Source organism: Neophocaena asiaeorientalis, unplaced genomic scaffold (assembly GCF_003031525.2).
Source record: "Neophocaena asiaeorientalis asiaeorientalis breed wild unplaced genomic scaffold, Neophocaena_asiaeorientalis_V1.1 scaffold689, whole genome shotgun sequence".
Taxonomy (NCBI): Eukaryota; Metazoa; Chordata; class Mammalia; order Artiodactyla; family Phocoenidae; genus Neophocaena; species Neophocaena asiaeorientalis.
Genome location: NW_020175666.1, coordinates 235269 through 261063, shown reverse-complemented (window position 1 = coordinate 261063; position 25795 = coordinate 235269). Strand labels below are relative to the sequence as shown.

The window sequence follows — 25795 nt, the reverse complement described above, 5'->3', positions numbered from 1 at the left end:
CCAGCCCAGGACTTGAACCCGTGTCCCCTGCACTGGCAGGTGGACTCTCAACCACTGTGCCACCAGGGAAGCCCCCATTCGTTTTCTTTTAATGAAAGAAATGTTAACCAGGTTCTCCTGCTCACAAAGTTTGGAGTTCACTGTCCTTGAGTGAACTTGCAAATCAGAGGTCCTCTGGAATGGGGGTCACCATCTGGGGCTGCCTGAGGCTGAAAAGGGTATGTTTTGTTTTGTTTTTGTCTTTTCTTTTTTTAATATTTATTTATTTATTTGGCCCCATCTGGTCTTAGTTGCGGCAGGCAGGATCTTCCTTGTGGCATGCGGGCTTCTCTCTAGTTGTGGTGCGCGGGCTCAGTAGTTGCGACACAAGGGCTCTCTAGTTGTGGCACGTGGGCTCCAGAGCACATGGGCTCAGTAGTTGTGGCACGTGGGCTTAGTTGCCCCGTGACATGTGGGATCTTAGTTCCCTGACCAGGGATCAAGCCCGTGTCCCCTGCATTGGAAGGCGGATTCTTAACCACTGGACCACCAGGGAAGTCCCAGAAAGGGTGTGTTGAGTCTGGGGGTCCGGCAGGGCTCCTGGGTCACCCCAGATCTCTGCCCAGCCCACACCTTCTGCCAAAGATCCCTCCTGGGAGAAGGATCCAGGGCCGAGGGGGAGGAGGGGCGAAGCCGCCATCTGCCCAGAAGTAAGGTAGGACCGAGGTTACAGGTGTCCAGGTGCCAGCTGACAAGGGCAGGGACTGCGGAAAAGCCACAAGATTGGGGGAAGCCCTCAGCTTCAGACAATACCACGTGAGCCCCTACTACGTGCCAGACGTGGTTCCCAAATTGGGCAATGTTGTTCCCAGCCGACAGCCGGAGGGTCAGAGAGCCCCTTAAGGACTTTGCCACTTTGTAGCCCCTTCTCACCTATGCCTCCAAGAGGCACCCTAGAAAGCCTTGTCCAAGCAGCCTGGCCCCTGCCCCCAGGGGACCTGGTTCTCAAGCAGCAAGCTGGTGAGGCAGACAAGGGAGAAGCTACAGGCTCGTGTCCCCCGGCCCAAAGCCCCATCCCAGTGCTCTCAGGGTAGCTCTTAAGGGACACTGGATGCCAGTGTGCCAGACTGCCCCAGCTACCCCGTGGCAGCCCAGCCAGGGAGAGGGGGAGATGCAGCCACCACAGAGGTTTCTGTGCCAGGCCTGCCTCTCGGGCCCAGCTGAGCATCTTAACCCTGGGGCCTCTTGGGCAGCAGCCTCCCCCTGGGCAACTGACCCACCTGCTGAGCTGATTACAGAGTAAGCTGCTGGGAAGCTACACAAGAGTCCACTCCCTCCTGCCCGTCAGCACAGCAGCCGCCTCTAGCCCCCCATCGCCTGCGGCCCAGGCTCAGGGTGCTCCGCCCAGGTCCCCTCCCCCAGCCTTCCATCCTCTCCACAAACTAGGTCATCAGGCTGGAGAGCCTCCCTGGGCCTCGGCCACCTGCCTCGCTGCCAGCCCGGGTTCGCTCTATTCCCCTGATGCTGAAACCTTCCGGGATGGGCTGACCAAGGCATTGTGGGATGTGGTTTAATTTCTCACTCTGTCTGGAGAGGAATCCTCTATTCACTTAGAACCGCGCAGAGGCAGCAGACACACGATGGGTCGGAAGCGCCAGCTTTGGAGCCGTGAGGACCTGCGTGCAAATGCATCAAGGCTGCTTTCTGTGTCCTGAGGCCAGGGAGAAGGTCCAGCTTCAGTTCAACCCCTTCCTCTGTCAAATGGGGACAGCGCCGTCTCTCTCAGCTGGGTGTTCATGAAGCGACTTGCGCTGGTGGAGGGCGGCACAGAGCAGGGGCCACCGTCCGTGGCACCAGGGTGGCTTCTGCTTTCCCGTCTGTGAAATGAGAGGCTTGAGTCTGACAGCACCCAGGTCTCCTCTGGCCCTAATTCTGATCCCATGATCCAGCCCAGGAACCAGAGAGTCAAAAAACACATGGGGGTGTGCACGGCGAGTACATACCCAGTGATCTGGGGGTCTTCTCCCAAGGCCCACTCTCCCGAACCAATCTTAAAAGAATGGGGGAGAAAAAAACACCCATGAGAGATGGCAAGCAAGAGCTCCTGCTGTGAGGAACCCAGGCTAGCTCCAGGAGGGGGCAAGGGCCGAGGGAGCCATGGGTGGCCCTGTAAAGAGGCTCCTGGCCAGGGCTTCAAAGCCGCAGGAGGTGCAGTCCCTTCCGCAAACTTGAGGGCAGGCTGACCGGCAGCCCAGGCCAGGCCAGCCTCAGTGTCCAGACACAGCTCTGAGCCCCATTTTCCAGAGGCACAGCCCATCCATTCCCCAGGAAGCCAGCCTCGACATAAAACTGCTCAGTCCAAAAGGGAGCCCCGTGCCCTGCTCTGTCCGCAGGAGAGCGGCTGCCGCAGTTGAGGATAAATCTCCTTCCAGCTCAGAGCAGACTGAGCTCAAGTCCTCCAAACAGCCTCCACTCCATGGGAGCTCGGTGATCCCCCCACCCTTGTCCCTCAGGGTCTCGAGGGATTGAACCCCCTTTGCTGCTGATGGGAAATCACCACTGTTTTGTAACAGAGGTTCAGTCCCAAACTAAGCACAGGAAAGGAAGATGGGGCATTCCCGGCACTGGTTTTAGCGGGAATACAGCATCACTAAGACAGATGGCAATCCCTGCCTTCATGATGTGAAGACCAGCTACACATCATCCAACATGGATTTTTCTCTTCTCACGGGGAAATGCATAGACAGCAGAACCCCCTGGGGGGCTGACAGGGTCACAAGCCACAACGCAAGGACTGGAACGCAACATCCTGTGCTCTGGCCTCAGAGGATTCACTCAGCGGAATGACCCAGGCCGGGGTGGCTAGAAGACAGGCAGTAGGAGAGCCCATTTCAGTGCCTGCCCAGATCCAGGGGCCCCTATCCGAGGGGTCTGTGGAGGTCAGGGGACCCGAGGTCTACAGGAGGGGCAGAGCTTCAGGGTGGGCCTGGACCAGTCAAGACTCAGAGTTGCTCCCTGGAATTCGCACAGCCTCTCGGGTCAGGACCTACATGGAGGGGTTGTGTGTTTTGCAGCCAGTAGGCAAACACCCCAGGGCACCCAGCCTAGGGAGCCCCTCCGCTGCGTCTTCACCACGGAACCCACCACTGCCCAGGAGCACTAACAGGTTTGAGGGGCAGAGGTGGAGCTGGGAAATCCCTGTGGTTGCCCCTGGCTGTCTTGCTGGGCTTTGCTTTCACCTGGCACAATGCCTGACACAGAGTGGTGCCCCATAGCTTTTAAGTGAGTACACGGATGCATGGATGCATGGCTGGACGGGAGGACGGATGAAATGGAAATGGAGGCTCCCTCCCAGCCATTTGTTAGCCTCACAGAGGCAACGGAGAGAAATCCATGTCACAACCAGACAGCAAATGGGCAGATACTTATCCATGGCCAGGACCAAGCTTGCCACCATGGGAGCCACAGAGATTTCCAGATATGGCCCCTGCCTTGTAGTGCTCCAAGTTAAAGAATAGAAATGAGGTTTAAATAAACGTGGAGCAAATCAGTGGGCGGGAGGTAGTCAGGCAGTGCACAGGCTGGATGCCTGTGGACAGTGCTGAGAAGGCACTTCCCTTCCCCACTCCCCTGAGGAGGCCAGGGAAGACCTGAGAGCGGGGGCAGATGTGGAGCTGGGGCTTGAAAAACGTAGGGACTGATCGGCGGGCCAAGGGGGAAAGGCTCATGTTGGGGCTGCACAGAGGTGCCATCCAGGGCTCAGCACAGGCATTGGGAAAGGTGGGTCAGAGCCTGTAGAGCAGCACAGGAGGAAGTGTGGAGTGGTGGGCTGGGACACGCTGAATGTCTGGCCAGGGAGACTCATCTTTAAGCTGCTGGCACCAGGAAGTCCATAAAGGTGAGATGCATGGAAGAGGTGTATTCAGTGGGTGGATGAAAACACGAGATTAGGATGGAGAGCCCAGGGCTGCAAGGAGACCGGGTGGGAGCTATGGGGGGAGGTCAAAAGGGAGCCAGTAAGTGCAAACTGAGAGGAAAGGCAGGGGCAAGACGGGGGTGGTAGCTTTTGTATTTTCTCTTACTGTTCAAGAAAGATCTAACGGGATGTGGCAATCTGTTGGGAACAGGAGGCAATAGGAGCAAAAGTCAAAGATGATGCTGAAATTGGAAGATCAAAGGGAACACCTGCACCTTGGTGGAAATCGGGAGGTTGGAGGAGGGAGGCAGTTTGGGGAAACATGAGGTGCTCTGTCCGTGATGCCATGACGGTGGCACATCCTCCCTCGCTGCCTCTGATGCTGGATCTGCATCAGCCATGAGGACCCTGAGGGTGCTCAACAGGAAGATGGAAGCACAGAGCCTGACTCTGGGGAGACCTCAGGGTAAGAGCAGGGGACACGGAAGTCACCCATCCCCCATGATCTTGGAAGCCACCGCACAGATAAGATCCCAGGGGAGGACAAGGAGGTGGGGGGCAAAGGGCTCTGGAACAAATTTAAGAAATGATGAAAGAAGGTGCACAGGAGGCTGCCTGGAAGGTCGAGAAGCAGGTTTAAAGTCAGGAAGGTGAAGAAGAAGAGTCCAAGGGCCTCAACAGCTCAGGTGGTGCAAAAAAGTCAAGAGCAGTGGGATGGGAGGGAGGGTCACTTATCTGGGGCCAGAGAGTCATGAGAGCCACCAAGAACTCTCAGAGGGGAGGGAGAGGAGGGTGTCTGAGCAGGAAAGGAGGAGGGAGGTCAACTGCGAAATCAGGTAGAGAACTCAAACCCAGGAGCAGGTCCGCAGTGGGTTCCCACACTGCACCAGGGGTGGGAAAGATGATGGACACACCTACAGTCAGAAGGGAAGACAGCATGGGAGACAGAGGGAGAGAAGAAGCTTGAGAGAAATAGGTACAGCCGACCCCAGATAAAGCGCACGCTCTCGCCCCCTCTCTCTCTCTCACATACACACACAGTCACTCCAGCAGTCTGGCCTGACCACAGGGACGTTTTTGGCCATGTGGAGAGCACCCTCTGTCCCACTTACCAGCCGTAAGTCCAGATTCATTACAACACAGAGATCCTCTACCCGCTGATTCCCGGCCTTTTGGGGGTATGAAGACCCCTTTCTACGTCCAAAAGTTTTGTGGACTCCCCCCCATATACACAGACATGATAATATTTGTATTTTTAGTGTCCATTAATTAAGAAAATATCGATACGTCGTCACAAAGAGCTACCATGAATTCAAGAGAGCTTTAAAATAATTTGTATTTTATTCAACACTGCAGCAACCACACACATCAGCACACTGGTAGAAGACAGAGGCCGAGACATTGTTAATTAAGCCCATACACCCCTCCTGCTGGAGTCAAGGGTCAGAGCTGTGACCACCCCAGGTCTGAGGTTCACCGTGGAGGACCTTGCCCCTCACACGCCCAGCCCCTAGAGTTCTGCCCTGGCATGGAGGCTTAGCCATAGGGAGCCCAAACGGATCTTGGCGGGTAGAGGAGAGAGGACTGCAAGGTACTTTTGACTTAGCGCTGCTTACCGTGTGGTGGCAGGCCTCAGGCCCATGAGGATGTCCTGGCCTGGAGGCAAGAGGCTGGGAAGGGAGCCAGGCGGGCAGGAGGAGGTCCCGGCGGGCACCCTGTCCTTTGGGATGGGCGGGATCACAATGCCCCCCAGGGACTCGTGCATCTTCTCGTCACTGCGGTGCAGGTACTGCTGGGACACCTGCGCCTGGGAGCGGAGGTGGAGGAGGGGTGTGGTCCATGAAACATTCCACTCTGGATGCTCACCTCGCAGGCACCTCACACAGAGCGGTCCCTTCTAACAGCAGCCACCTGGGCAGAAGTGCTGGCAACTATCCTCTGTTTCTCTTTCCAGCCACACAACCCTGGGACCCCCAGGTTCATTGTTTCCTTACCATTTTAGGCAAGAAGGGAACCCCCTCATTCCTACTCCAACCCCTTTTGTTATTATTATTTTTTTTTTTTCTGTTCTCATTTCAGAAAATCCTAGAACGTCAGGGCTGAAAGGGATCCTCAAAAACATCTGGTCCAATTCCCTCTTTTTAGTGCAAACTGGGGCCCAGGGAGGGGAGTGACTTGCCCAAGGTCACACAACCAGTGAGGGGCAGAGTGAAAACCAGAACCTAGATCCCCGGAGTCCCAGCCCAGCATTCTTTCCCCTCTGCCACATTTCCTTACCAAAAATGGGGAGGGCCAGAAGCATGAGGAATTCTGGAACATTTAGATCAGAGATGGCTTGGGAACCACCAAGTGTAAGACAGGTGGTCACACAGCCTCTACTCAGGAGGACTGGGCTCGGTACCTCTGGGGCAACTCCCAAGCCAGAGAAGACACCTCCAGAGAAGCTCAGGGCTTGGGAACAGGGGTTGGTAAAGGATAGAAAGAAAAACAGAAGGGCAGGGAAGCAAGACTCAGAGCAGTCCAACCGCCTTACCTCCTGGGCACTGGGTCTCAGTTCCTGGGGTCCCTGATGGCTCCTGGGTGGGTCCAGGCCTTTGTCCTTGGTTCCGCTGGCCTCCGGGGTGGTGGGGAGGCTCTGGATGGGAGGCATCGGCCTGGGCACCCTCAGCAGCCTCTGAGAGGCAGCCCGGGGGATGGCGGTCCTCAGGGGAACTCCTTTGGGGGCTCCCCCAGGATCCAGAGAGGCTGTATGGGGTGGGCACGGGGAGTAGGTTAGTCCCAGGAGTGCGGGGAATGGGGTTAATTGAGATGCTGGCAACAGGGCTTTATGTCCTGGGGCAACTGAGACGGAGAGATGAGGGCGCAGATCCGCCCCCCCAGCTCTACCCGCACCACTAGACTCTGCTGAGTGTCCTTTCCCACGCCTGTAAAATTTGGTGGAAAGTGTCAATCAAAGTTACCTATTTAAAATTCAGAGGCAGGTTGGGTAGAAAGGGAAGCAAAATCAGTACTGAGTTAGGAGTGAGGACAGCAGGTTCTAGTCCTTGCGTCCATCTGAAAATCACTGGGTGGCATTAAGCATAGCCGGTGGGAGTGGGAAGAAGAATATAGTCAGGTTTGTGTTCAAAAAGAATTCCTCTGCAGTGAAGACTAGAAGACTAGAATTCCTCTGCAGCGAGGGTGAGAATGGGGAGGCAGGTTGGGAGCTACTGCAGAGGCCTCGGTGGGAGACGGCGTTCCAGGGAGGAGGTGTAGGGTGTAGAGAGAGGGTGCTTGGCGGGTGCCCCCTGACTAGCCCAGCTGCCAGCTGGACACCTGCTGGTCCTCACAGCCCAGGTGGCAGGTGGACAGGCCCAGGGCTCACCTCGGGGAGATGCTGCCAAGTCCTCCAAGAGTCTCCTTGTCTTGAGCTTGTCCTTAATCTGAGTGGTGTCCCGGGCCACACGGTTGGCCTCCAACTCCAGCGAAGGAAGTGGCACCAGGGGCTGGGGGCCCAGCGACAGGGCCCCGAGCTTCCTGGGATGGCCATTCCTGTCCTGCCAGCCCTTCAGGGAAGTATCCAGCTTGAGGCTGTCAGGGTCCCCACATCCACTCAAGAGCTGCGACGGCTTCTCTAACAGGACGCTCAGCACTGGCCAGAGGGAAGCTGAGGGAAGCAGAGACCAGAGCTGCGGTGCTAGAGGAGCCCAGGTCCTGAAGCCAGGGACCACAGCCCTGCCTTCCCGGGGTTCCTAGAAGAGCCCCACTTCCCTGTTCCTGTGGGTCCCCTCCGTACAACTCCATCCCCTGAGGCACAGGATTGAAAGGACCCACCTAAAACCAAAGGGCATTTTCAGTAGGGACCAAAGTAAAAATAATACCTGCCGGTAGCTTGAGGACACAGCCGGGCATCTAAACACACCCATCTCCTCCCTCCAGGACGAGGCCCAAGCCCTGCTCCATGGTCACTGGCCCTGACTGGGCAGCTGTCAGGTGGAATCCCCCATCTCTGCCCAAAGGCCCCAGAGAGGCTGCCCTGGGCACTCGAAGGCCGTTTGACGTGACCAAGTCACTAGGCCCAGTCCCCCAGTCTCACCTTTTCCAAAAGTCTTTGGGCTGGAGTCACTGCTTCCCCCCAGGAGTGTACGGGGCCCAGCACTGGTCCAAGGGATGCTCCCACAGTACACGGCCACCGGAGCCAGAACCTTGCCTGGGGACAGAATCACAGGGAGAGTGGCATCTTAGAGTCCACTGAGGCCAGCACTGAGGACAGACTGCCCTGGGCTCTCTGCAGCCCGTCCCCCAAAGCAGAGCCTGGCCCTCAGGTGGGGGCTTGCCATCCCAATTCCAGCCAGCCAGGGCACCATGATCCCCACCAGAGCCCAGTCTTCCCTGCCCTCTCGGCCTGACTTCTACCCCCAGCTTGGCTCCAAACCCTTCCCCCACTTACACCTTCTCAGCCTCCTTCACGGGCTCCCCAGGTGCTCTGCCCTGAGCACCACGGCCTGTTTCCTGAACTGTTCAGGCATTCCCGATTCTCCACACCCCTCCCAAGGGGTCGCCAGGCCCCTGCTCCAAGCCCTCCAGGGAGAAGTGGCCCTCCACCTCACAAGCACCCATTCTCTCCAGGGCAGGACCTCTGATCCCCTCACTCTGCAGAGGAGACTGAGGCCCACACAGCTGGCTCCCAGTGGCAGCGCCAGGCCTGGGACCCAGTCTCCCGCCACGGAGCTGGCCATACTGTTCCCACTCTCCTGCCCTGTCAGCTGAGGAAACGGGGCCAGCTGGTGCTCCTGGAGGCCCCACTCCAGTATCCTCTGCCCATCTCCATCTTCCCACCACAGAAGACCACGCTCAGCCCCTCGGCCGGCCCACCAGCTCGAGAGTGGAGGCAAAGCTCAGGCTGAGGAGGCCATAGTCAGGCCAGGGAGCCCCCTGACGGACGGCTGAGCAGGGAGGGCCCACAGACAGCCTGGCCCGGATGGAAAAACCCTGCAGCCCAGCTACATCCCCCAGGCGGAGCCCCTGGGAGTACCCGAGGAAGATCCCCACCCCCTCATGACTTCCCTAGGTGCCCCTTACCTGGGGGGACAGCGTCACGGGTGCCCGTGCCCTGGGTGGAGAAGGCACCTGGGAGGTGGTCTGCAGGGAGCAGCTACTTTCTGGGCCGTGAGTACGATCCTCAGGTATCCAGAGGGCCCCAACCTGTAACATCCAGGGACCTATGATGGGGAGAGGCAGAAAGAAGTCAGTCACAAACACTTTTTATACCACTTCGCGGGAAGCCCGCCCGGAGTTAAAGCATTCTTACAGTGAAGAAATCTGCCACTAAACCAAAGGACGCTTCTTTTATAACATTTGGACTCTCTTGGATGCTTCAAAATTACCAAGTCCCCGGGCTGCATGACTGTAGGCCGAGTTCATTGTGAAGAGTGTCCGTGAAACCCATGAACCCGCCTTTGCTCTTGGACAACTCAGGGTCTTGGGGAAGGTGGAGTTTATCAAGGGGGAGTCTGACACTTTGTTTCCCCATCAGTTGCTACTTTCCTCATCACTCTGCCAGCTGCCCTGGAAGCTCACGCGGAGTGTCAAGCTTTGTGACCCCTCTTATCACGCAGGTACGCGGCAGGGCCTCCCCGGAGGCCAGCTCTCCAGTTTTCTTTCAGGTGCACCAGTCTCCATCTGTACCAAGCTCCTGGCCCTTGTTCTCACTTTGCTGACCAAGCCAACCTCAGAGCCTCTCAGCCATTTCAGTGTCCTGTGCCGACTGCTTGAGCACGCCAAGCCCTTCCCAGCCTCCCTTAACCCTCTGGGGTCAGTCATCTGCTCCCGCCCTTGACCTGAGTTCATTCTTTTTCCATGTGATAAGGGTCTCCCTGCAGATGCTGTGACTTCACACAATTTTCTAAGTTCTCTGCTGAGATAACAGTGACCCATTTTCACCCTGACAGGCAGGGAGGTGAACGGCCAGAGCTGATCAGTGATAAAATCAAGGGCAAAGGCCACATCTCCCAAATCTCCCAATTTCTACTCGAGAATAGGTCCCTCGAGATATCATCTGGGGACAGGGCAGGATGCAGTGCCAACTTCCTTTTGCTGAGCAACAAATCCCAACCCAGGGACTGAGAAAACCTGCCTTCCGTCTGGAAGCCAGCCCGCCGCGTCCCCACCCAGGCCCCAGAAGGCCGAGCGGCTCCTAGCAACCCTCCTGGCCAAACAGTGGCTCCAGCCCAGCCCAGCCAGCATGGCCCCAGCCCAGCCTTTGCCTGGTCTCTCTGATTACAGTCTCAAGCCACTTGGGTTCTCTGTCTGAGGAGAATTTTCCTCACGATCAGAGGAGAAGGCAACCCCCTGTCTGCTGACAGCTGGGATAGGGCTTTGGCCACATGGTAGTGACAAGCTGTCAGGAACAGCTGAGGGACACGGCACTTCTCTCGAGCAACGTGGAGGGAGATTCTGCTCCACGGCTCCCAACACCCCACTCCTCGCCCCACTGAGCGAGAGACTCAAGACACTGGCAAGGTGGCTGCTTTGGGCAAAGCCCAGAAGGAACATTCCTGGGGGGACAGACCTTCCACGGCTGAATTAAAGCAAACGAGCTGGAGTCCAGGCTTTGGGGGCAGTGAGGGTTGCAGGCCACACAGACACCTGCTACCCATTCCTAACCAGAGCGCAGACTTTCTGTGTGAATTCCATGTGGAAAAGCGATATCGAGCTACAGCCCTTGTTCTCAACCTCAGCCGCAGATCAGAGTCTCCTGGAACTGATTAAAATGACAGATTCCAAGGCCTCACCCCAGGCCCCAAGTGAGGTAGAGTTTTCTAGGGAGCAGCCACAGGGATCTGTTTGGGGTTTTTTGTTTTGTGTTTTTCTTAACTTCTGAGGGACTCTGATGTTCAGACAGGATTGAGAACCACTGGGCTATAGTTCAGATTCCCTTTATATTAAGAGACCAGCCCTGTTTCTGACCTTAGGCTGCCAAAGTAGATATGGCTACTCAGTCTGCCCAGAGCATCACATCTAGAAGGCTAAAGAGAAGATCTGAAGCTGCCTTAGAGCACAGATACGTGAGGTCCAGCGGCACCTTCTGAGCAAGGCTGTCCTCCACCTGACTCGCCACAAACTCCCTGGCAGACACCTGGGCCCACTCCATAGCTTGCCCAGGCAACCCAGTAGGCAAGGCCCCTTTTAGGCCTGCCCACCGCTTGCATCCACACCTTTGAGCCCTCAGGGTCTACATGCAGGGCCTCCTCAGTGCCTGCCCACGGGGAGGTGCCCACACCTGTGGACAGACAACCATGTCTTATGTGAGAGCAGTGGGTGCCACCTCCCCAGGACCTGGTGGCAACTTAAAGATCTATGTCCAAACTATAAAAACCAGGATCAGAAATTCCATTCCAAATGTGGACAAAGCTTTCGGGTTTGGCATGGACAGTACTTAGTGCTGACCCCTGAGGCACAATTCACTGAACCCCCATTTGACCTGGCACTGTCCTGGGCACCAAGGAGTGTGTCCCCTGTTGGAAGAGCCAGCCCCTGACCTAAAGGGCTAACAGCCAGGGGGTTCTGGGGACCAGGGTTCCGTCCTCACCCCTGAAGTTCTGGATCGCCCAAGATGGCTGGCTCCTCCACCCTCGGCCTCGGTGTCCGCACTCAGGGAGAGGGGTGGCCCGAGGTAACTGACGTTGTCTACTCCTTCCACTAAAGCAATGGCTAAAGAGGTGCCATGGTGACCAACACCACAGGAATGAAGAAAGGCGACAGAAGGGACTCAGGTTTCAGGTGGAAAGGAAACAAACATGGAGTCTCCCAGGAAAGAATGTCGGCCCCAAAGACAAAATCCCAACCGCCCTGTGCCTTGCACAGCCCACAGGGAGCCAGTGCCCCACTCCGGGTCCACCTTGCTCCCAAGGGGGCTGGGCAGAGTCTGGTCCTCACATGAACAGCCCTCGGCAGGAGGGCCAGCATCTGAGTAGGGAGGAGAGACCAGAGCAGGGGGACTGGGGAGGGGCTCAGCTCCCAATCCTGGAATGTGGGTTCCATTAAGTCAGAGAGCTCATCTGCTCGGATGTGTTTGGTGGGAACAATAGTGCCGTGTCCAGGCGAGGAGAGAGAGAGGAAGGCAAAACGGCCGAGTTACCACACTTAGTGTTTGAACCCAAAATATGTGCCCCCCTTAAATACTCTCTGAAGAGGGGCCCCGGGTGTAGGCAGCCCTCCCACCCCACAGCCTTGCCCCAGCCTGCCCCTGAACGCCCACCTCGGGACACCTGGAACTCTGCTTTGAGGTTGACACAGCTAGGTTGGAACCCTGCCCTGCCCCTCTTTTTTTTTTTTTCTTTTAATATTTATTTATTTATCTGGTGGTACTGGGTCTTAGTTGCGGCAGGCGGGCTCCTTAGTTGTGGCATGTGAACTCTTAGTTGCGGCATGCAGGTGGGGTCTAGTTCCCTGCATTGGGAGCACGGAGTCTTAATGACTGCACCACCAGGGAAGTCCCCTGCCCTGCCCCTCTTGAATTAACTTGGGAAGTTTATTTAATTCCTCTGAGCTTTGGTTTCTTAATCTGAAAAAGCGTCCTAACAAAGGGCTTTGTTAGGATTAAATGAAGTCATGTACAAAAATAATTCAGTACCATTGCTGGTAGATAATCAATCACGAATGTCAGGTCTGAGTTCTTCCCCCTCCTCCCCCACCCTACATGAACACACACGTGCACACATTCGCACACATTCACACCCATGTACAAACATGCAAACCCACACTACCTTTAAAGTTACAGGGGCCAGTCCTCCAGTCCTACAATACAGACCCAGGTGACGCAGGCGCCCCTCACGAGGAGGAGACAGATGTGTCTATAGAGTTAAGAGGCTCAGGCTAGATGGGTCTCCAGCTGTCCTCATGGCAATTCTATGCCATGCAGGGAATGCTCACTGCAATGCCCAGAGAACACAGTCTGTGTTCTGCAGTGCTGTCTCACTAGGTACCTGGAGACCCTCCGTGGAAAAGCTGCATCCTCGCGGGGCCGGGAAAGAAACAGGATCAAGATGGGCAAGGAAGGGCTTCCCTGGTGGCGCAGTGGTTGAGAGTCCGCCTGCCGATGCAGGGGACACGGGTTCGTGCCCCGGTCCAGGAAGATCCCACATGCCGCAGAGCGGCTGGGGCCATAAGCCATGGCCGCTGAGCCTGTGTGTCCGGAGCCTGTGCTCCACGGCGGGAGAGACCACAACAGTGAGAGGCCCGCGTACCACAAAAAAAAAAAAAGATGGGCAAGGAAGGGGGAAAGGCATGCTCTGAGCAAAGGCACAGAGGATCGAACGGGCCTGCGAGTTTAGGATTTGGCAGGAGGGCCCAAGTCTAGGCAGGCGGACCAGGGCCAGTACCTGCAGTGCTCTGTCAGGTCTGGGCTTGTTCTGCAGGCGAGGGGATCTCTAACGATTTCGAGCAGAGGAATGACATCATCTGACCTGCGTTTTCGTGCAGACCCCTCAAGAGGAACCCGGGACAGACTTTCCTAGAGAAGGAAGTTTTTGACAAAATTTTAGGACCGAAACAGAGACGCAAGCCCAGCCTCTGGACTAAGCACAGAAAATATATGTGAATTAACCAAGATTTGCCACTAGTTATTGCCAGAGTTTAGACTGGGCAGAACACCCCTTCCTGTACCCCAGGTGTCTCCTTGAAAATAGTCACCCATCCACACCTCCATTCCTCACACACACCTGTTCCCCTCCCCACGCAGGAGGTAGCCCACCCCATAGACCTCCAGGGAAAACTCTGGGTGTTCTCAGGTGAATCTATTGGATTTGACCTCCTGGGTTCAGTCTATCCCTGAAAGTCTGAGATCCACTCACTCATTCAGTCATATGTGAGGAACTAAGATACAAAGGTAAATGAGACTAAATTCTGACACCTGAGAGCTGTGTGACCACAGACATGTTACCAAACTTCTCTGAGCCCCAGTTTCTTTAATTGCAAAAATGGAGATATTGCCTACCCTACTTCAATAATATATTCAATAAAATACAAAAATCACTCAGTACTGAGTCTGGCCCCTAGCAAGCAATCAATACCCCATGGCGTTAGTGTTACTGCAATGAATGAAGCTCACAGCAGCTGCAGGTGGAGAACATGTTTGGGTGGACAGGGCAGGAGGTTGTGAAACGAATCCTGGAGAGAGACAAGAAAAGTGTGATATACACTAACAAACATAAGGCAGATAGCTAGTGGGAAGCAGCCGCATAGCACAGGGAGATCAGCTCGGTGCTTTGTGACCGCCTGGAGGGGTGGGATAGGGAGGGTGGGAGGGAGGGAGACGCAAGAGGGAAGAGATATGGGAACATATGTATATGTATAACTGATTCACTTTGTTATAAAGCAGAAACTAACACATCATTGTAAAGCAATTATACCCCAATAAAGATGTAAAATATATATATATATAAGTTAATGAATGAAAATTAAATAAAATGTAAAATTCAGTTACTCAGACACACTGGCTACATTTCAAGTGCTCAGTGACCACATGTGGCTAGTGACTACCATACTGGACATTACAGTCCATCATCACAGAAAGTTCTATTGGATAACACTGAGATTTAACATCCAGATTATAGAAAATACAGGGAGAAAGAAATGAGTTAAACCCACAACGGGGAAACAATCAAATCCAACACGTGGCTCATTCTACAAGACAACTAGCCTGGTCTCTTCAATGACAATGCCATAGAAAAAACTAAGGGTGGGGGAGGGGAAGAGGGGGTCTTAGAGCAAGAATAACTAAAGAAGACTCAACAACAAAATCCAATGGGTGCACCTTGACTGTATACTGGTTTGAGAAAAGCCAACTATAAAATACATTTGGGGAGAGACTTCCCTGGTGACGCAGTGGTTAACAATCCGCCTGCCAATGCAGGGGACACAGGTTCAACACCTGGTCCAGGAAGATCCCACATGCTGTGGAGCAACTAAGCCCGTGCACCACAACTACTGAGCCTGCGCTCTAGAGCCTGCGAGCCACAACTACTGAGCCCGCATGCCACAACTACTGAAGCCCATGCGCCTAGAGCCCGTGCTCCGCAACAAGAGAAGCCACCACAATGAGAAGCCCGTGCACCGCAGTGAAGAGTAGCCCCTGTTCACCGCAAGTAGAGAAAGCCCGCGAGCAGCAACGAAGACCCAATGCAGCCCAAAATTAATTAATTAATTAATTTTTAAAATAAGATATTTGGGAAAAATTGAATATGAACTAGATAGTAGATGATATTAGGGAATTACTGTTTGAATTTTTTGGTGTAATATGGTATCGCGATTGTGTTAGAGGTCATAACTTTTAGAAAATTCACAGTGAAGTATTTAGGAGTAAAGTTGTCATGGCATCTCCAATTTACTTTCTAAAAGATCAGGGAAAAAAAGATGCACACAAATGTAGATGAAGCAAAATATTAACAACGGCTTAACCTAAGTGGTGTGCATAGAGAGCGTCACACTACTTTTAACTTCTGTGTATTGGAAATCTTCATAAGGCGGGAAAAGAAGTTAAGTGAAAAAAAAATTCTGCCTCCACACAGTCATTGACATAATGTAAAACCATGGTTTTCAGGGACAAAGTCTACTGGGAAAATTAATGTAGTTGGTGGACAGTATTGTTCTTTTCCTCTGATTCTGGCCTTACTGTTATTTACTTCACTTTTGAAATGCAGGGAAACGTGGGTTCTAGCTTCCTATGCTCAGGGACTCTTAAGAGACTAAGAGCTGCTGCTGCTTCCCTGTCGGCCAGGCATTTGGTCAGACTGGTGTTTGTAGTCCGCTGCAGGGTGTGGTGGGTCCAGGAGGGATGGAGGTAGACCAGTTGCCTGCTCCATGGGTACTGCCCAAATCAGTGTATCTGGAGGTGCCAGCCTACTGCCTAGAGACCCGATCTCCTCTAAACTGGGATTCATTTTCGGTCCCTCTCATGATGCATGTTGCTGGGCTAGAGACATTCAAGGTTCTCTTTTGGGACCTGGTCACCAGAAAAGAAAGGAGCTGGAAGCATCTCAAGGTTTCTCTGGGCCAAGCCCAGGGGTGGGGTTCAGAAAACAAACTCCCCCACCCATCATGGGAGTTTACACAGGAAGAGGTCACAACTAGCAGCTTTTCCTCAAAATGCCTCGTCAGCGATAAGAAAAAATTTGCACAAAGCAAGGCTGACATCTAATGGTCGTTTTTTACATTGACGTCGTCCTTCTAACCTGAGAAAGTAACCAAGGCAATCTGGTGAGGATAGGAGAAAAACGTGATGACAGTGACCAGGTGTTAAGTGCACTCGCGAAACTCAGCAAATTCAAGCGAGAACAAGAAGCAACACACATGTGCTCTGAACTCCAGACACAGCATGTCTAGTGAGAGAGAAAGGGCCGTCTGGGGACACCTGAGAAAAACTTGCCACTTAACTGAATCAAGGACCTCCCCTGTAAGTGTTTGAGTTACGGGTTTTTAGAACGCGCCTGTTAAGCATCTCTTTGCCTCTCACTGTAATCGTTCTTGCTTCCTAGAAGGCCCTCCCTCAAGGCCTGGGTTACTGTACTCAAGTGTTCAATTCTGATCCCTGGCTAGGCGTAGATCAATCTCCTTTTTCCTGGCTTCCACGGCACTTCACCTTCGAACTTACTTCACTCTACCTTGTATTCTAATTCGTTGCTTAACTGTATCCTCCTACTCATCCCCATTCCTGCATTATGATTGTCACAGCCCTAATCCCAGGGACATTCCAATGCTGTGTGTCAAATGCAATCAACTGTATGTGAAACACTGAGAATCCAGGTGTGGGAGAAGAGAGGCGAAAAAATTCCTTCCCCATGAAAAGATTCCCACCTATACAGACCCCAGTGCTTCCCCTATCCTGCTGAATTAACACACAAAACCATTCATTCATGAGGTAACAGCCTGGTAAATATGATGTATAAGAATCTTTAGTACTTTGCCAAGGCTGGGATGCTCACAGACTCTTAGAGGAGCAACTAGATCATTACTCCCAATGTAATCATCCCAACCTAAGGAGGTCGAAGCAGGAGCCACCATTTCCCAATTCTTAAAAAATAATAATCATATTATATGCCTATCCAATGAGAAAAGTAAATTTTTTACTTTTCTAATGAGAAAAGCAAATTTTAATGTTATAGTACTCCATGATGAAACCAATTCTCTTAATCTGTTGGTTTATCTCAAGCCCAGTCAAAATTCCCATCAGATTTATTTTTAACTTGGGAGAAAATTATTTGAAAGTTCATCTGTAACCTGCTATAGCCCACTGATAGGCAATTTGACAGTAATTACTAAAATTTAAAGTATACATACCCTGTGACCTAGAATTCCCCTTCTCGATATCCACCCTAGGAAGATCCCGGTACACGTGCACCAGTACAGACAAGGTCACTGCCACCTTCTTTATTTTTCTGAGAAATTGGAAACAACCTCAGTGTCTATTAGGGGATGGCTCAACAGCCTAAAACCACTGCAGCGGTTCTCAAAAGGGAGCAGGTTCACAGAACAGCAGCATCAATGCCACCTGGGAATTTGTTAGAAATGCACATTCCCTGCCCCTCCCCACCCCACTGACTTAAAAACTCCAGGGTGGGACCCAGCAATCTGCTTTCACCAGCCCGCCAGCTGATCCTGATGCAGTTTAAAAGAATGAAATAGCTCTTACTAACTTGGAAAGCCCTCCAAGATATATTGAGTAATAAAAAGCAAAATTCAAGTTGCGGAATGCTACATACAGTATGACACCATTTATGTGGGAAGAAAGAAACTACTTATTTCCTAAGAGCACATCTGTAGGTATGCAAATGCATAGAGAAAGGTTTGGAGAGATCCAGAATCTAAAATAACAGTGGTTACCTCTGCACATAAACCATTGCAAGTGGGGAGAGAAGGGGTTCAGAGGTGGTGGGCAAAGGGTTCACCCGGGGGAATGAATACTCAGACCTCCTCTCCTCCCACCCTCCCATTACTTGCCAGTACCACCCACTTGGCTGACCCTCCCAGAAGACACGAAAGGGAGCTGGGCTGATGCAGTTTGTAAAACTCAACCACCGAGGGCGAAGAGCAGACGGAGAAAGGTGGAGAGGGGATCTGGAGAGGCAGAGAATATCCAGCTCTCCTGAGAATCAGGAAGCGGCTGGATTATAACATCGTAGACTTGGACTGTAAGGCAGACAGAGAGAACTTGGAGGCAATAGAGGGCAGCAGAGGGCAGCAAATAAGGGACCCCACAAAGGCCCTAGGGTTCTTCCCCAGCTCTTTCCGCTTGTGTACACGGATTCTCTGAAACTGCAATACTACGTTTGTTTTGCTTAAGCTGCATCTAGTAAGTTTTTGTTTCTTACAACCAAAGAATCTTTACTATTTTAATAATATGGAAGAATGAAAAGGCAAAAATATTTAGGAAAATATTTCAAAGAGGTATAAAAAGGTACCAACAACAAAAAAATGACTTACAAAGCACAAGAAGAGAGATCAATAGAATAGAATGGACAGCACTGAAACGGACCTACCATCTGGCAAAGAAAGCACAAGTCTATGGGATAGGAAAGGAGGGTCTTAGTCTGTTCAGGCTGCTATAACAAACTACCATGGGCTGGGTGGCTTAGACAACAAACGTTCATTTCTCAGTTCTGAAGGCTGAGAAGTCCAAGACCAAGGTGCCGGCAGATCTGGTACCTGGTGAGAACCTGCTTCCTGTTTGCGGATGGCAGTCTTCTCACCATATCCTCATACGGCAGAAAGGAAGCAAGCTCTCTTGTTCCTCTTCTTATGAGGGCATCAATCCCATCATGACGGCTCCCCTCTCATGACTTAATTACTTCCCGAAAGCGCCATCTCCAATCACATCACATCGGGGATTAGGGTTTCAACATACAAATTTTAGGGAGACACAAATTCAGTCCACAGTAAACAGTATTCAACAGTGTGGAAAATACTGGTGTGTGCAGGGGAATCCTAGGTTAGAGCCTCATCTCACAGCTATACCAAAAATAATTCCATATGGATGAGAGCAGCAGCTTTCAAATGTCTTACCCACAGAAACACGTTACGTTGCAACCTCTAAAACAGTTACCTTAACTACATGCAATGCACCTATCTTTTCTATAATTACCTTTTCTACTTTGAAAAATGGTGGTTGCAACCTACTTTATTTCACAATGCACTGATACATCACAACCAGTTACTATAGAGGTAAATATAAGAAAAATAACAACATAAAACGACTAGAACAAAATATTATACAAGAATTATCTTCCTAGGGGGAAATTTTTTAAGCTTAAAAATAAGAAAACTATAAAGGAAAATAGTATGATAAAAGGCAAATTGGGAAAAAATATTGGTGCCATCTGTTTGGCAAGAGGTATCTTTAATATATAAAAAGCCCTTACAGGTAAATAAGACAATCCCTTTAAGCATGGACAAGAACCTGAACCCACAATACTCTTAGGAAATACAAGTGGCAACAAAATTGCAGGTGACCTGAGGTTCATGATGAGGTGGAAACACACTATTTTGTGGGGTTGAAAATCAACACAACCTTTCTGGAAAAGGGTTTTGGCAAATTTCTTTAGTCTGAAGAGAATATTCATGTATTTAATTAAGTAACACTACTCATGGGAATATCTCATAAGGATATATTTAAAGAAAAATACAAAAGGTAAGAACTTCACCGTAGCACTACTTATAACAAATTATAATAGGAGAGTAAGTTCAAGTTTAACAAGGTAGAATACGAAGAACCACAAGCATCCTTATTTCAAGGGATAATTAACAGTATTTTGTGACAAAGAATAATATTAATATGTGATTCCAATTTCATAAGAAAAATGTGTATGCACACATGCAAAGAAAAAAATATTAAAAGGAGATACACCATAACGTTACAAATGGTTAACCTCTCTTAACATTTTATTTTGCTTCTTTATGCTTTTTGATATGTTCCAAAATATACTCAATGAATGTCATTGCTTGTAAAACAACAGATCTTTTAAATGCGTTACAGAAAAAAGACTTAAGTTCACTTTTTCACCTGTGGAAAAGGGGGACTGTGCTTACCCATAAGGCTCTGTCTGAATTTCTAAAAAATGTCAGACAGAAAGGAGTTTCCCTTAAAACTTGCGCCCCTCCCCCTCTCCCATACTGGAAAATGCCTAACACGGACTGAGCTTTCGTGTTCAGTGTCCCAGACACTGCTCCATTCGGTTCTCACAGCATCCTTGTCACAAACAGCATTGTCGTTACTCTCCTGTCACAGACCGAAAAAAGAAATAAAGCAGATTTATCACTGCCATGTTGTAGTTCGGACCCAGAATTGGAGCTGTCGGCCCTAACTCTGGGGTCTCCACAACAGACTCATTGTATTCATGTTTGCTCTTTCATTTCCTGAACCTGATCCTTCCACCAAAATCACCAATTAAGAGATTTTGCCAGTTGAACCACCATGGAAATGTACTTAATGCCACAGAACTACACACTTAAAAATGGTTAAAGTGATATGTATATTTTACCATAATAATAAAAAAAAATTGGGGGGGTGGGGGAGTGCAGACTTTGCCAGGTTGGGGATAATTAACGAAGTCAAAGTTTGGCAGAAAATAGCAAGTTTGTTTCTTAGGTGTAACCATATTTGGTGCTACTCATGGTCCCTGAATCATTAGAATGAACCCTAATGGGCAGTCCTAAGTGGGTGCCTGAGGAGACCCAAACACCAACATTCCACCCACAGTAACGGTCCTGTTAAAAGAAGGGTCAGTGGACTTCCTTGGTGGTCCAGTGGGTAAGACTCCGCGCTCCCAATGCAGGGGGCCCAGGTTCTATCCCTGGTCAGGGAACTAGATCCCACATGTGTGCCGCAACTAAAAGATTCCACGTGCCGCAAAAAATGAATATAAATAAATTAAAATAAATTAAAAGGAGAAGGGTCAGAGCAACACGCAAGGAAGCCAAGAATTCCACCCCCTTTAGTACCGACTACACACTGTCCACTAACCATCCAATTCATACCTCTATTCCAATTCCCCACTCTGGTGCAAAGATAATCTTCCAGTTATAAAACTGGTTTTTACTGTGTGACTTTCCTGTGCAAAAGAAGACATATCACCACCCAACATGAACACTGCTCCACTGGAGAGGTGTAGTGTGTTTCTATTAATAAATACACCATTTAAATACCAATTTCTCTTGGAAGCCTGGCTGATGTTCTGACTGTATGAAACTATTGATACATCAAGTCTAGGGACAAGGACAAAATTACGTTTCTGAACCTGTGGAAGTAGTGGCCCAGTTCTGGACCATCATGCCCGCACAGGGTCAGCTGAGGCAGCCAAGTTGTCTCGGACTTCAGCGACTGCACTGCCAGACAACCACATCCCTTCCCCTCTTTCAAACTAGAACAAAAGAAAGTACAAGGCCAAAGGCAAGGCTGTAACAACATGTTTTCCTACGTACTTATTTCCATTAGGAAATCCTTTTTAAACTTTAGCGTCCAAAAAGACTAATATTCCCTTGGTCTTTAAGCCACTATTACCCGGAAAGAATATGCCAGATAGGTAATTTTTTAAGTGGTAACTTTCAACTTTTGGATTTTCCATTTGACATCCGTCACCTGCTAAAGTGCGATTTATAATCACCCTGTTCTCAGAACTATTTTCATATTTTAAAAATTACCCACACATATATGAATATCCATTATAGTGCTGACAAGTACAATTCCATTTTCTCACACCAAGTCAGCCAGCACTGTACAGAAGAGAGAGCGCCACCTACCCTATGCTTTCTCCTTACTGTGTTCCTGTTCGAATGATGCCTGCTAGTCCTTTTACACCGCTGCGGTCTCTTGTTGCGCCGGTTTTGTGATCCAGTGTACAGCTTGGACACGTGACGAGGGACAGTGCCTAGGTGCCACAAAGGCACCACAACACTACTGCATTAAGAGAACAAATTTCATGCCCGAGTAGCCTTCCAAGAAAGGATCAACAAGCAGTCACATGAAGGGCATCACAAAAGCCATTGCGGCCGGGAAGGATCCACCAGTAATATCAATTACAGCTCAAAGAAACTACAGCTGAAGGATGTCGAGAATTGAAAATGGTAGAGGAAGTAAACCTCAATTTCCCCTACCTCACCTTCCCCCTTTGTGTCCCTTGCGGTTTCTCCTCTCCTCCGACGCTGGGTGCTCTTCCTATGCACATTCACTCCCTGGAGAATCAAACCCAGTCTTGTGGCTTTACTGACCCTCCAACCAAACTCGCCCCTCAAATCAACTGGGTATGGACTTGCATTCCTAACAGATACCTGTAACTTAGTATGTCCGCAGTCCAATTCCTGATCTCCTCCCCAAAGCTGCTCCACCCACAGCTTCATCCTGGTGCTGCAGCAAGTCATACCCGACTCCCTCCGCTTTTCCTCACACCTCTCGGAAACCCAGCTTGCTCTAAACTAGAAACAATCCCTGAAACTAACCAACTATCACCAAGTCCATTACTACTACCCTGGCCTGAGTCCCCATCACCTCTCACTCCGTTGCAGTCACACTGGTCTCTTCTCGTGGTTTCAACACATCACACATGTGCTGCCCTCTGCTCATGCCATTTCCTCCACCTAGAACACTCTTCCACAGATACCCACTTAGCTAACTTCCTTGCCTCCGCCTAGTCTATGTTCAAATCTCTTCTCAATAAGCCCTACCCTGATCACATATTTAATTCTGCAACTGCACTCCCTAATCCCAACACCCTTACTCTTTTCCTCCCGGAAGTCACCATCTTCTAACATACTATATAGAATTCATTTACTCCTATACCTTGTACAGTTAGTTTATTGCATACTTCTGATAGAATGTCAGCTCCTTATTAGTTATTCACTGTCATTCACTGTTACTCAGTGATGTATATGTACCAAGCAACGGACTAATCCGAGAGTAGGCAATCAATAAATGTTACATGAATGAATGTACATTGTTGAGAATTTACCTCCACAAAAATTTTAACAGCCTTACATATATATAGCATCAATGTACCCAAATTATCTCACTACCTAGATCCCTTTTTTTTCATTTCTTTTTATTATTTCTTTTTATTTATTTATTTTGGCTGCATGGGGTCTTGGTTGCAGCATGCGGGATCTTCGTTGAGGCATGCAGGCTCTTCATTGCTGTGTGCAGGTTTTCTCTTTTCTAGTTGTGGCGCACAGGCTCCAGGGTGCGTGGGCTCTGTAGTTTGCAGCATGCAGGCTCTCTAGTTGAGGCGCACAAGCTCAGTAGTTGTGGCACATGGGCTCAGCGGCCCCACAGCATATGGGAACCTAGTTCCCCGACCAGGGATCAAAATTGCGTCCTCTGCATTGGAAGGTGGATTCTTTACCACTGTAGCACCAGGGAAGTCCCTAGATCCCATTTCTGACCCTCAAACATCCCTCTGCACTAAGGCTTCAAAAATCCCAAACCTGAAGCCTCAACATCTACTTACATCAAAACATACTAATATACTCATCTATGCCCAAAAAGAATTTACTTTTACAAATTAACCTCAAATATCGCCACCTATTTAGTATTCTTGCCAAAAAACATTTAAATGAGAATCTAATCATAAGGAAGCAATCCGACAAACCTGGACTGTAGGACATTCTGTAACACAGCTTAATTTATGTGGACTTACTTAAATATCAAAATCATGAAACACACACAAGGGGGAATGGGGAATATTCTGGATTAACAAAGCAATGACAGCCAAATATAATATGTGATCCTTGATTTGATCATGAAGAGAGGGTTAATTATTAAAAATTTAAAAGTTAGGAAGAAAAATTAACATCAAAAAAGACAACACCACATACTGAAAACTTTGTTGTCTGGATTAGGAGTGGAATACCCTGAAACTAGAAAAGTCTTTGCAAGAAGTTTGTAATTTTAACTCTGGATTTGTCTAAAACAAGAAACAGTAAGCAATTACTACCGTTCTCTAGGTAGAGCCAGGTGCGGGGGAAATCTGACCCAGGCCACAGGACACGGCCTGAGCCATGGGCACGTGCACCCTTGTGACTGCCACCGCAACCTCGGGTGGTGGGAGCGCGGCCCTGCCAGGTGGGGCAAGAAATAACCACTAGCTCCTAACAAAGTTCTTGGTTCCTTCACTTTGTTACAAATGCTAGATTATCCAAAAAGCCTTGAAAGCATTTACCTATTAATGCTAGTGGAGTAAGATGATTTTTTTAAAACCTTCACACCACAAGCACAAACCTGTGGCTATGTTCCCCTACATATACCACAAGACAAGCACTGGGTAAAGATGAATATTTATTCACTTTACAAAGAGAATGGTATTAAATTGCCATAAACAGCTCCATTTATAGACAAATATAACTATACATTACACCAGTAGCTGACTCTAACTTTCCCAAGATGCTCTATATGGCTCCAGCTCTATTAGTTGAGCACAGAAATCTGTCTGCCACCGATATCAGAAGTCCCTCAGATAATGGTTTTATGTTTTACATATTCACACGTGGGAAAAATAAACCCATCTCCCCAGCCCTTTCTTAGAGTTGAGCTTCCATCTGCATGTTCCCTAGAGAGCACTAAGCAAATACTGGCTCATTCTTTTAACAAAACAAACAAACAAAAAAAAATTACTGATAATTTGAGAAGGCTTTTGTAGCACACCAAAATATTTCTTTATACATACATAAAAAATCTTGAGTCGGATTTATTTTAAGGTAAACATACCCTAACACTGCCAAGAGTGGGTAATGAAAAGGAACACATTAAATTATGGAATTATAAAAATATTTTCTTTGGAAAAAAATTCCAACAAGGTTATCATTAATATCTAAAACCAAAGAGAAAAAATAAACAACTGTTCTTTGATCCATTAGTAATTTAAATAAAAATGAAAACCTCCTCAAAAGCAGCTGTAACTGAATCTTTTAAAAAGTTGCAGGTAACGAGCACTTCTAAATCTATACACTGATGATTCTTTACAGGCAACTTGCAGTCAAGAAAAATCCTCAATATGGCTAATTCTTTAGTTTTTAAATTATCATAATTTTTCTGTGTTTTAAAAAAATACTTCACATGACAGCTTAAAAAATAAGTGGCTGTTTTGGGGAAGCACTCCAAATATTCAATCTGACTCAAATCAGATTACCAGTCAATAGAGAAGCTAGGGATACTGGTGATTCTATTTTTTTTAGTCACAATCATTTTTACCCCAGTCTTTAGTTTATCCCTTCATATTTTATGAAAATGTACCAAATTAAAATTTTTTCACTAGTGCTGCTTCATACCAGGATGTGATGAAAGATACCAACCTGAGATAAGAGCTGACTCCTTCACCAAAGTCCAGTTCTTGACCCTTACATGGGAAATGTCTTTATCTTCACTTACATCAATTCTTGGCATAACCAATCATACCGGGATATTACATTATAAAAATATACCATATATTGGACACTCATGTCAGTACACTGCAGAAAATGTATCTATTTGCTGTGTAAAGTTTATTAACATTTGAATGAAACTCTCTTATTTACACAGTTAAGTCTGGGGTGCTCAAGACAGCAAAGTGGCATGGGAACCACCATTAGGAATTTGGAAATGTGCAGCGGTCCTTGGCATCTGTCACAGAGACAACCCTCCATAGGAGAACTCGGCAGCAGTGGGTAAGGTGAGCCAGTTTCCATAGTTCATTTGACTTGTTCCTCTCTGTTCATTCTTCTTCACTTTCATTTTCAGGATCTAAATCAGAATCTCCATTTAATTCCTTTTCACTTGCCACGTCTCTGTCCTCACCATTTTCTTCATCTTTTTCTTCAGCATCCTCTTCTTCCTCTTCATCAACATCCTCATCTTTTTCACCTCCTTTCTCTTCCTCATCTTCATCCCAATTATCCTGGTAG

At 49.4% G+C, this 25795-nt stretch overlaps 2 protein-coding genes across 2 annotated transcripts in view; both read right to left on the bottom strand.

The window, feature by feature from the left end:
- TOGARAM2 (TOG array regulator of axonemal microtubules 2) overlaps positions 1 to 12889 on the bottom strand; it is a 43492-nt gene extending 30603 nt beyond the window's left edge. Inside the window, 9 exon segments of the mRNA XM_024731515.1 lie at positions 1983 to 2029; positions 5512 to 5702; positions 6429 to 6640; positions 7260 to 7541; positions 7971 to 8084; positions 8553 to 8640; positions 8957 to 9096; positions 10959 to 11156; positions 12862 to 12889. Of these exon segments, the coding sequence (XP_024587283.1) occupies positions 1983 to 2029; positions 5512 to 5702; positions 6429 to 6640; positions 7260 to 7541; positions 7971 to 8084; positions 8553 to 8640; positions 8957 to 9096; positions 10959 to 11156; positions 12862 to 12889 (1300 nt within the window).
- Positions 12890 to 24181: 11292 nt separating this feature from the next.
- Positions 24182 to 25795, bottom strand: part of WDR43 (WD repeat domain 43) — a 50197-nt gene continuing 48583 nt past the window's right edge. The window contains exon 18 of the mRNA XM_024731535.1: positions 24182 to 25788. Coding sequence (XP_024587303.1) covers positions 25606 to 25788 — 183 coding nt within the window. The 3' untranslated portion in view covers positions 24182 to 25605. The remainder of the gene's footprint in view (positions 25789 to 25795) is intronic.